We start from the raw sequence: 9,134 nt of genomic DNA, 5'->3' as shown, positions 1-9,134 counted from the left end.
GTCTCAAAGGGGTTTGAGGTGCTGCAAGAGGCACGTGCAGGCTTGTCTGGACGTGCCCCAAGAGGCCACCATGTCCTACATTCTGACTGAAATAAGCGTGACCTCTCAAGGAACAGGACAAACGGCCATCCCACCCGGAATAGGAAGTCTCCAATAATAATGCACCCAGTGTAATTGCAGTGGCAGAGAATGACCCCATAGAGAGTTCCATTTATTCTGTTTGAACAGAAAAAGCTAAAGCAAATGTCAAATATTCTTGGGGGGGCGGAGGGGAGAATGGAGAGAGTCCCACTGACTTCTATTTTGGACTTTGTATGGACTAAGGCTCTACTTGGAGTAATTAAGGTATGGCAACCAGGGCAGCTCCGTGGGAGCCAGTTTGGGTGTGGTGGTGGAGGAAACAGGTCCTCTACAGATGCACAGTTGCACCAGTAACATAGCAGCAACTGGAAGTTTCCTCTGCCCCTGTGTGTGGCAGCTGCTCTGGGCACCTGGTAGCATCATCATGCTGTTCAAAGTAGTACAGTATAACGCAAAAGACCCCACCCCTATGACTGCAGTCTTTTTGAGTTAGCTATAAATAAACAATGTAAACCTAATCAAGAGGAGCAAACACTATCACCGCAGCAATATTAAAAGGGACAAACTCAGCTTAATATCAATCCTTATCAGCTAAGAAAGACCAAGTCTTTGTATTGCAAAAAGATAAGAGCATGGTAACAAATTATGCAGAAGATATGACAGTTTGATCATGACGTATCATTGCATCACAGTGGAAGCTTGTGACTATTACTACTTTCATACTAATGTTCTGTGTTGAAATCACCCAACATCTCTAAGATCAGGACATTTGCTGCCAGCTTCTACTAAAGATGGCAAGACTGATGTCAAAGTTTTTTTTTCTTTTGTTAACTGCCACCCCAATCTGTCAGCTATATACTTTATATATTAACCAAGACAGCTGCAAATCCTGAGCTTATTTACAGTCTGAATGAAATGACCACCTGCAGCAGAATTAACTAAAGTAGATTTTGGCAGCCTCAAGAAAATGATAGCAATCAAACAAAACTTACCATGCCTTCCTGAAAATGCCCTATAGTAAAAAGCAAAACATAATTATATGTAAATTATTTAGTTTACTCCATGGCTTGTTTTAAGCTGAATAACAGAACTGCATATTGGCCAGATGCTCAATTTTGTATAAATGGGTACAGATCGATTGAATTAAATAAAGGTCCTTCAATTTACTCCAACTGAGAATCTGGCTCATAGTATCTTGATCAACTAATATTACAGGTACTGGCTTCAGTAACATATCATGTTAATGCCATATTGCAGACTTCCTATTGTGGAATCTACATGCTTCTTATGATTGGAAAGAAAGGATTGTGTGTGTTCATTTAAAGGACTCTTTTCCCAGTGCCTAGATTAGGTGATTACAGATGGTAGTGTCTTGTTCCATTTGATCCTTCATATAATTATCACACTTGAATAATAAACCCATAAAGATTAATGATGAGTCATTAGCCCAAACTCTTTCCACTGTCTTTGAAAGTAGGATTTACTATTTTCTTACTGTTGCCATTTACTCTTCTCCAAGTTCAATGGCTGATGAAATAATAGGAACATTCTTTTCTTTTCTGAAAGACCTTAATGCTTTATCACATAAGCCATATCAGGTAGAAGAGTGAAACATACCTGTTCTTAAGAATTCTCTCAAGCCAATCTGAAGGCAATTTTCTATTTAAAGTATCTGAAACAGGATGCAATATTGATGCCTTCAAATGTTCAATATTGACATAAATTTGCTATCCCTTCCTTTGGTCCTAGTCTTTTGGAGTTTTGTAGTTCTTTTGCTACTGGTAAGTCCAATTCCTTGTTTCCTCACTCCTTTTGGTAATGTTACATTTTGAGAGGCATGTTTGGAACCCTTGTAAAGGCTAAACTATAATCACTGGCTGATGTCTGATCCCTCCTGGAACCCCAATAATGAAATCTAAATATCAGCAAATGGTTGGATTTCTCAGACACATCTGTGTTCAATTACTGAACTGTTGGCAGCAGTGGTGTTGACATACTCAGTGTTACCAGTTATTTCCTCTTGGATTTGTCGGGACTGGAGGATTCCTTCTCGTTTCTGGAAAAAAAAATAGGGATTATTATTTTAGTAGAGCTTCATGTTTAAGATACTGAAAGAAAGCCTATCATCAGAAAAGAAGTACAAAAGTAAAGGGTTTTTTTTTTCAAACTGACTTCCTAATATTATACCCACTTGTACAAATTCCTTATAATTTTGTCTAGACAGTTTGCCTATACAACAATAATAGACTTGAAACACCACCTATAGTAGGATATATTTCTTCCTTCTCCATCCTCCCCTTCCCCTCACCACACACACTATTCAAGGGCTGCAATTCAACTCAGCATTTGAAATGCTTAATGCATGAGAAGGAGGTTTACTGAAGAGGTGTGCAGGTTTGAGTCCTACTTTCAATAGGCAGTGTGGGCAGATGGTACCCACACTGCCCATTTTTTTGTAAGCCCTCCTTCCCATTCACATTATTCTTTCTGACATGCTCCTGTGCTCTCTCTCTTCACCTCCTCCTCCTTTTTTCTTTATAAATTTCATCTTTTCATGTTTGGCTCCTCTGTGCTTTAAGGGCTGTATGTGTTCAAGAAGAAAATGTAAAGTGGAGACAAATTTAGATTGGTTTTGAACCAAATTCCCCCAAAGTCTATGTTGCTCTTTCTATAGACTCCATATAGACTCCATGTTTTATTGACTAGGTCCTTATACAGGAAACCCATTGCACATGCTAATTAGTGGACATTACTAAGGAGCTACATATCTAGCTCTGAGTCTAACAGCAGTCAGTCTGAGTTTTCTGGGAAAGGCTGGGGCTGAGGAGACTGAGGCTGCTTTACTTACACTGACCACAGCCATTGGCCTTTGTGTCTATATTACACATATGTTTTGCCTTAATCAGCATTCCTTTTTCTAATTTTATTCACTCATTGTAGCTAAGTTTTGTAATACAGAAAGAAAAAAAATAGGCCAAGCACCAATAGCATATATAGTCTAGATACTGTGAATTATTTACTGTACTCCCCATCACACAAGGCAGTAAGAAGATAACTTTATGCTGGTCCTAAATTTACTTACTTACTCCCTAAATGAAAGTATACAGAGAAGAAACATGATGGAACACTGGTTATTCCTCTATGCATGAAGTGTAGTTGTCATGTGGCTAATTAGCAATGAGGAGCACCTGCGAAACAGGAATGTTGTTACTTCCTCCCTTGCAGAGAAGAGATCGATCCCTCTCAGTGCACAGTCCTCCTGTTTAGACCCCATGTTGAGCTGAAGATTTGATCCAGTTGGATTATATTACTATTAACTAACCTTACTATAATATGTGTGAGATCAAATTTCGTTTACAGGAGAAAGTAAAAGCTCTTCCTTTGAGTTACGTCAAGTCAACTGAAGTCTAACCACAAGACTGGCTGGCTGATTGGCTCTTCATACAAAAACAGTTGAAACACATTTACCTATCTATCTATCTATCCAAAGGTGTTTCAACTGCATATATATGTGTGTGTGTTACCCCTAGGGCCCCTCGACCGTGCCAATTCAACCTGATGGGCACCCTCTATTCTCGTTCACCACATCTTGATGTATTTATAATATAGGGAGTTCCCAGACCTCTTGTGGGTCCCGTTTCAAAAACAGATGTCACGGGACACCCCAGACTTATGGGCTATATGCGTGGCTCAAACCGCCCCTTTATCACACCCCAAGCCTCACAGATGGCATTGATGTTGTCCGGTCTAGGCCTTGCTGTGATTTGGCCCCCTTGTCCTCTCTGGGCTCTCTGCAGCCCTGTCTCTGTGCCTCACTGGCACCTGGGGTCTAGGCGCCCCAAATGCCACGCCCTCTCTGGCGCCAGGGTCCCATGTTGCAGTAGGCCCCCAATGAGGCCTCCTCCTTCCCCAAATAGCCTCACCTGAACCACCGGTGTTATACAACAGCAAACAAGACATAAACCCCTGGGCTATAACATCATACAAAAGATCATGGTATGCTCTGCCCCTTTAGAAGAATCAGATTCGGTCTCTGGCACTAAGTGTCTAGTAGGCAAGGGTACCCGTGGAGCTCACAGACTGTCCTTAGCCTTAGGTGCAGCATGCCAGGAAGTTGCAGCATCACTAGGCACTTCCTCCCTGGAGGCTCCTTCCCCTCTGGCTGCTAGCAGGGAACTGCCTTCCCTAGCTCCAGCCTGGGGTTTATATGGGCCCATGGCCCTGCCCCTTCTGGTCAGATGACCAAGTGCAGCTGCAGGCTAATTTGCTCTCTAGCCTGTTGCCCTGGTAACTTGCACCTGGGCTTCTGCCTGTCTCTGTGGACTCTCCCCAGGTAGTTTCTGCTCTTCTAGGAGCAGGCACCTTAGTGTCCTGTGACAATACGTAAAGGTTGTAATATCTGGTTGAATACAACAATTGTATGTAGTTAAAACTTCCTTTAACTATCTGAAGGGTGGTTCCAAAGAGGATGGAGCTAAGCTGTTCTCAGTGGTAGCAGATGACAGAATAAGAAGCAATGGTCTCAAGTTTCAGCAAGGGAAGTTTAGGTTGGATTTTAGGAAAAACTCTCTCACTAGGAGGGTGGTGAAGTACTGGAATGGGTTTCTTAGAGAGGTGGTGGAATCTCCATCCTTGGCGGTTTTTAAGGTCCAGCTTGACAGAGCCTTGGCTGGGATGATCTAGTTGGGGCTGGTCCTGCTTTGAGGAGGGGGTTGGACTAGATGACCTCCTGAGGTCCCTTCCAGCCCTAGTTTTCTATGATTCTATAAGAACTTCTACACATTAAAAATATACACACATTTGGGTGACATTCATAAAAGTCTCAAGAAAAAAGGAGGATAGCTGCTGAGACAGCTTCCTTCCCAGCACTGCTTAAATGACTCAAAAACTGCGTTATTTTGAGCTGAGCCATGACCTCAAACTGTTGCCTAGATAAAGGTCTACATTGCCCCAGGAACTGGGAAGGTACTAGACTGTAACAGAGAGCCATAACTGGGTTTTTCCCCTCTGCCCCAGGGCAGAAGGAAACCTTTTTTTGCCAGTACAGTTCATTTCTCCTCCTGCACTGGATCAGAGATGATGCTAATGTATTATGGAGCCAAGGCTTCACCCACTCGCTGCCCCGAGGGAGAATAATAGCACAGCAGTGGCAATTGTTCTCCCCATTGCGTAGGCAGTGGTGATGCAGGGGAATAATGAGGCCCCTTATATACCAGTGCCTGTGTGCGGGTGAGCAAGTCTTAAGAGGTGACCAAATGACACTGTCTGGTGCTGTTAAAGAATAAATACTTCACTAACTGGAAAGTTCCTGTTGTGGAATCAGAAAAAATATATGCCTTAAACTTTGACTATTTTAGTTATAAGATGACATAACCGCTTTGTGGAGAATTGCTGGCTCTGTATAATAGAACAGATAAGAGAAAGTGTTTGTTCTTTATAACTCCTCTGCAACTGCTTCGCTCACCGCGGCCTTGAAGATAGCAAAAAGTATATACAACTCTGATTTGCAGGTGCAAGAAGGAGGTTTGTAAACTAACCTCGCTTCCCCCATTAGTTCCCATCCTGATTACAGCAAAAAAATAATGAAGTAATATTATAGCCGCTTTTCATGCTAATTTCACTATATAATCACGTGAGTTGTAAGCAACTGTTAAAAAGTATATAAGCCTCCTGATTTTGCTCTTGGGGGGGGGACCCCTTCCAAGTGCTTGGGAGATCCATGTCACTTTGGAATCCCCCCTACAGCTGTAGTTTCTTTTAAATAAAAGCTTCTGCTGACCTGACCCAAAAGTATGCTGTGTGTGTTTCCACGACAATTCCTGGTGCCGTGACTCGGATCCAGAACACAGGCTGAGAAAGGAGGACCGCAGACTGCCCCCCCCCCGAACCCCGAGGTGCCAAACTTGAGAGATAAGAGACCTAATTCAAAATCTCTATTGGGGTTTCGGAGGAGGACTGCCTGTAGGCTCCCAACTTGGCCGTGGTAACTGGATCTGAACCTTGTTAAAACAGGTCAGTCTGAACCTTACTGCCGGCTAAAATTTTCTGTCTGGTAAAGGATCCCATTTTGTGTCTGGTAACGTACGTTTTATTTAGGGAGAAACTGTATGAAGCACCTTCATCCTACAGCACATCGGGCTTGTCGTTAATTAACTAAGGCGGTGTGGGGGAGGAGGTCTGGCTGACTGAATGAATGTGCATGTGTGTGTATTTAGAAATATGAGCCACTGACCAGGTCTGAGACTACGGTTGGGTTCAGCCGCCCCAATTCTGCCTGACAGGGCAGTTTTAAAAGCAAGGGGGCCCAACTGGAACCTCGTGACCCAGTGGACAGGGCTTCCCAGTGATTAAATAAATGTGTGTGTGTGCATTTAGAAAAATGAGCCACTGACCAGGTCTGAGACTACGGTTGGGTTCAGCCGCCCCAATTCTGCCTGACAGGGCAGTTTTGAAAGCAAGGGGGCCCAACTGGAACCTCGTGACCCAGTGGACAGGGCTTCCCAGTGATTAAATAAATGTGTGTGTGTGCATTTAGAAAAATGAGCCACTGACCAGGTCTGGGACTAAGGCTGGGTCTAGCCGCCCCGATTCTGCCTAAAAAAGGTAGCGTCGAAAGCAAGGGGGCCCAGCTGAAACCTCGTGACCCAGTGGACAGGGCGTCTGAGTGATTTTGTCTTTTCCAAACCCCTTGTCCCAGTAGCTTCTGCCGAGAGCAGGAGTGAAAGGATTCCTCTTGTGTTTCCCTTCCCATTTCCATTTTATGAGCCGGTGTCGGGTCAGAAGCCTTTTGTCTGGGCAGTGAAAAACTGCGGGGCAAGGCACTGAGCGGCCCGGACATCCTAAATAAGCCTCTCCTACGTCTCCCTGTGTGACTGAAAATGGGAACGAGTCAGTCTAAACAAGTTCCCGTCCCCCCTAAGGGGACTCCGGCGTACTTTATGTACACACACTATTCTCCCGAGGCTTGCAAGTACCTGGATAAGTGGAACTGGTATACTAGGGATGATCCTGTGAAGCATTTTCCACAAGAAGGAACATTTGATCAGGATAAAATAGTGCACTTAAGAGGGGCTTTAGAGTCCCGTGGATCCAAAACACCACAAAACCAGTGGGACGCGTTCTTTTATTGGTATGATGAAATGTCCAAAAGGCGGACAGAATCTCAAACTAGGAGCCTAAAAGACTCTCAAGAAAAATTAAAACAGCAGTTACAAGCTGTTCGGGAGAAATTGGCTGCTTCCCCAAATTACACGCCGGCCACCGCTCCGATGTATCCAGCATTGCCCGGGGCGCCCCCACCACCGGAGCCAGCAGAGGATATCCTTGACCTTTGTTCGAACCCTGCTCTCCTGGGACTCCCACATCAGCAACAACCGGTTCAACATCAGGCTGCAGCCCAGGCTATTAACTCATTAGCTGAAGCTCCTTCAGTAAATCCATCTACGGAGCTTAATAGTCCGGACTCATCCACCATATCTGCCACTCAATCATCACCAGTGTGGCAATTTACTCCTGGGTCACAACCCACCACAGGTGTATTTAGAAGAATGGGAATAGGCATGGAAAGATCTCCCATCAATCTTAGATCCCGAGCTGCACAAGTTTACCCCCTAAGACAAATGCCAGGCATTGGCACCGATGGACAAAATATAGTAACCGTGCATGCACCCTGGACTCCAGGTGATCTCTACAATTTAACTCAAAAATTCCCCAAAATCAGGGAAGACCCAGAAAAATTTCAGGAAGAATTGCAGACTGTTATAAATTGTTATAATCCAACATGGGCTGACATTAATCAGCTCATGCGATCGATTTTGCCCAAGGAAACTATGCTACGTCTGTATGCTGCCTGTACTTGGCCAGATCAAAACCCAGGGATTGGCCAAGACTTTATTGACAAGAGAAATGCTTTGGTTCAGGCAGTTCTCACAATTTGCCCAAAAAAGGCAGACTGGACCAAAATAAATACCTGTAAACAAAACAAAAATGAACACCCCAGTGACTATTTGGAACGCCTCAAACAGGCATTTGAACGATACTCAGGAATGGATAACCCAGTCGGAAATGCTAAACAAGCAATAGTGGCAGCATTCATCCAGGGACTTAACCCTAAAATTGCTGAGAAAATTCAAACAGTAATTATTGGCTGGGAAACTAAAGATTTGACTGAAGTCCTTGCTGCGGCTAACCATTTTCATAACAAATTGGAACGGTCTAAAGACAATGCCGAGTTTAAGTTAATGGCCTTACAGATTTCTCAGTTGCAGGGTCCAGGTAGAGGAAGGGGACGAGGACGGGGAAGGGGAGGCCCGGGTAGATTCAGGGGAAGAGATAGATCCTTGAGCCCACAAAACCCAGGCTATGGGAACCAATGTCATTATTGCAAGCAAGAAGGACATTGGAAATCAGAATGCCCCAAGCGCCCCGGCCAAGGACCCAGACCCCAGTCCCTGCCCCCACCTCCACTTCCTGTCAATTTTCCCAGTGTTGAATAGGACAGCCTGAGGGACAGTGACATCATCGCTCCTTTGCTTGCTACTGACCAATCTGGTCCGTTTGTTGAATGCCTTATTTCTGGTAAACCTGTCTCCTGTCTTGTCGACACCGGAGCATCCCGCTCCACGCTAAAGGCTGCTGAGTTTCCTTTTCTACCTTATTCTCCTGAAACTATAAATGCTGTCGGTATAGGCGGACAACCTATCCCACATCCCGTCTCTGAACCTGTCTCCATCTCTATTGGCCCTTTGTCTGAAAATCATGCCTTTCTTCTTAGCCCCTGTGCACCTGTCAACCTTCTTGGTAAGGATTTGTTGTGTAAACTGGGATGCGTGATTTATTGTAGCCCAGATGGTGTTTACCTTGAGGTACCAGAACATAGGGAAACTGAGCTTGTGGCTTTGCTAACCCAGGAGTACTCTGAACCTGACACTTCCTACTTGCAAGAGGAACTGTTGGCACGAGTACCTCCACAGCTGTGGTCCACCCATGCAAATGAAGTGGGGCACATGCTGAGTGCTGAACCAGTGCGTATCATCTTGAACCCTGCCAAGCCA

At 44.5% G+C, this 9,134-nt stretch overlaps 1 protein-coding gene across 4 annotated transcripts in view; it reads right to left on the bottom strand.

Moving 5' to 3' along the window:
* The window catches only part of PARVA (parvin alpha), a 111,167-nt gene that overhangs the window by 15,915 nt on the left and 86,118 nt on the right, over positions 1 to 9,134 (bottom strand). For all 4 annotated transcript variants that reach the window (XM_006027089.3, XM_006027090.3, XM_006027092.3 and 1 more), the window contains exons 7-8: positions 2,079 to 2,137; positions 1,074 to 1,093 (exon numbers count right to left, since the gene is read on the bottom strand). In XM_006027089.3, the coding sequence (XP_006027151.1) occupies positions 1,074 to 1,093; positions 2,079 to 2,137 (79 nt within the window). The remainder of the gene's footprint in view (positions 1 to 1,073; positions 1,094 to 2,078; positions 2,138 to 9,134) is intronic.

The sequence above is a fragment of the Alligator sinensis genome, unplaced genomic scaffold (assembly GCF_000455745.1).
Source record: "Alligator sinensis unplaced genomic scaffold, ASM45574v1 scaffold352_1, whole genome shotgun sequence".
Classification (NCBI taxonomy): Eukaryota; Metazoa; Chordata; order Crocodylia; family Alligatoridae; genus Alligator; species Alligator sinensis.
This window is presented reverse-complemented; position numbering and strand designations above follow the sequence as displayed.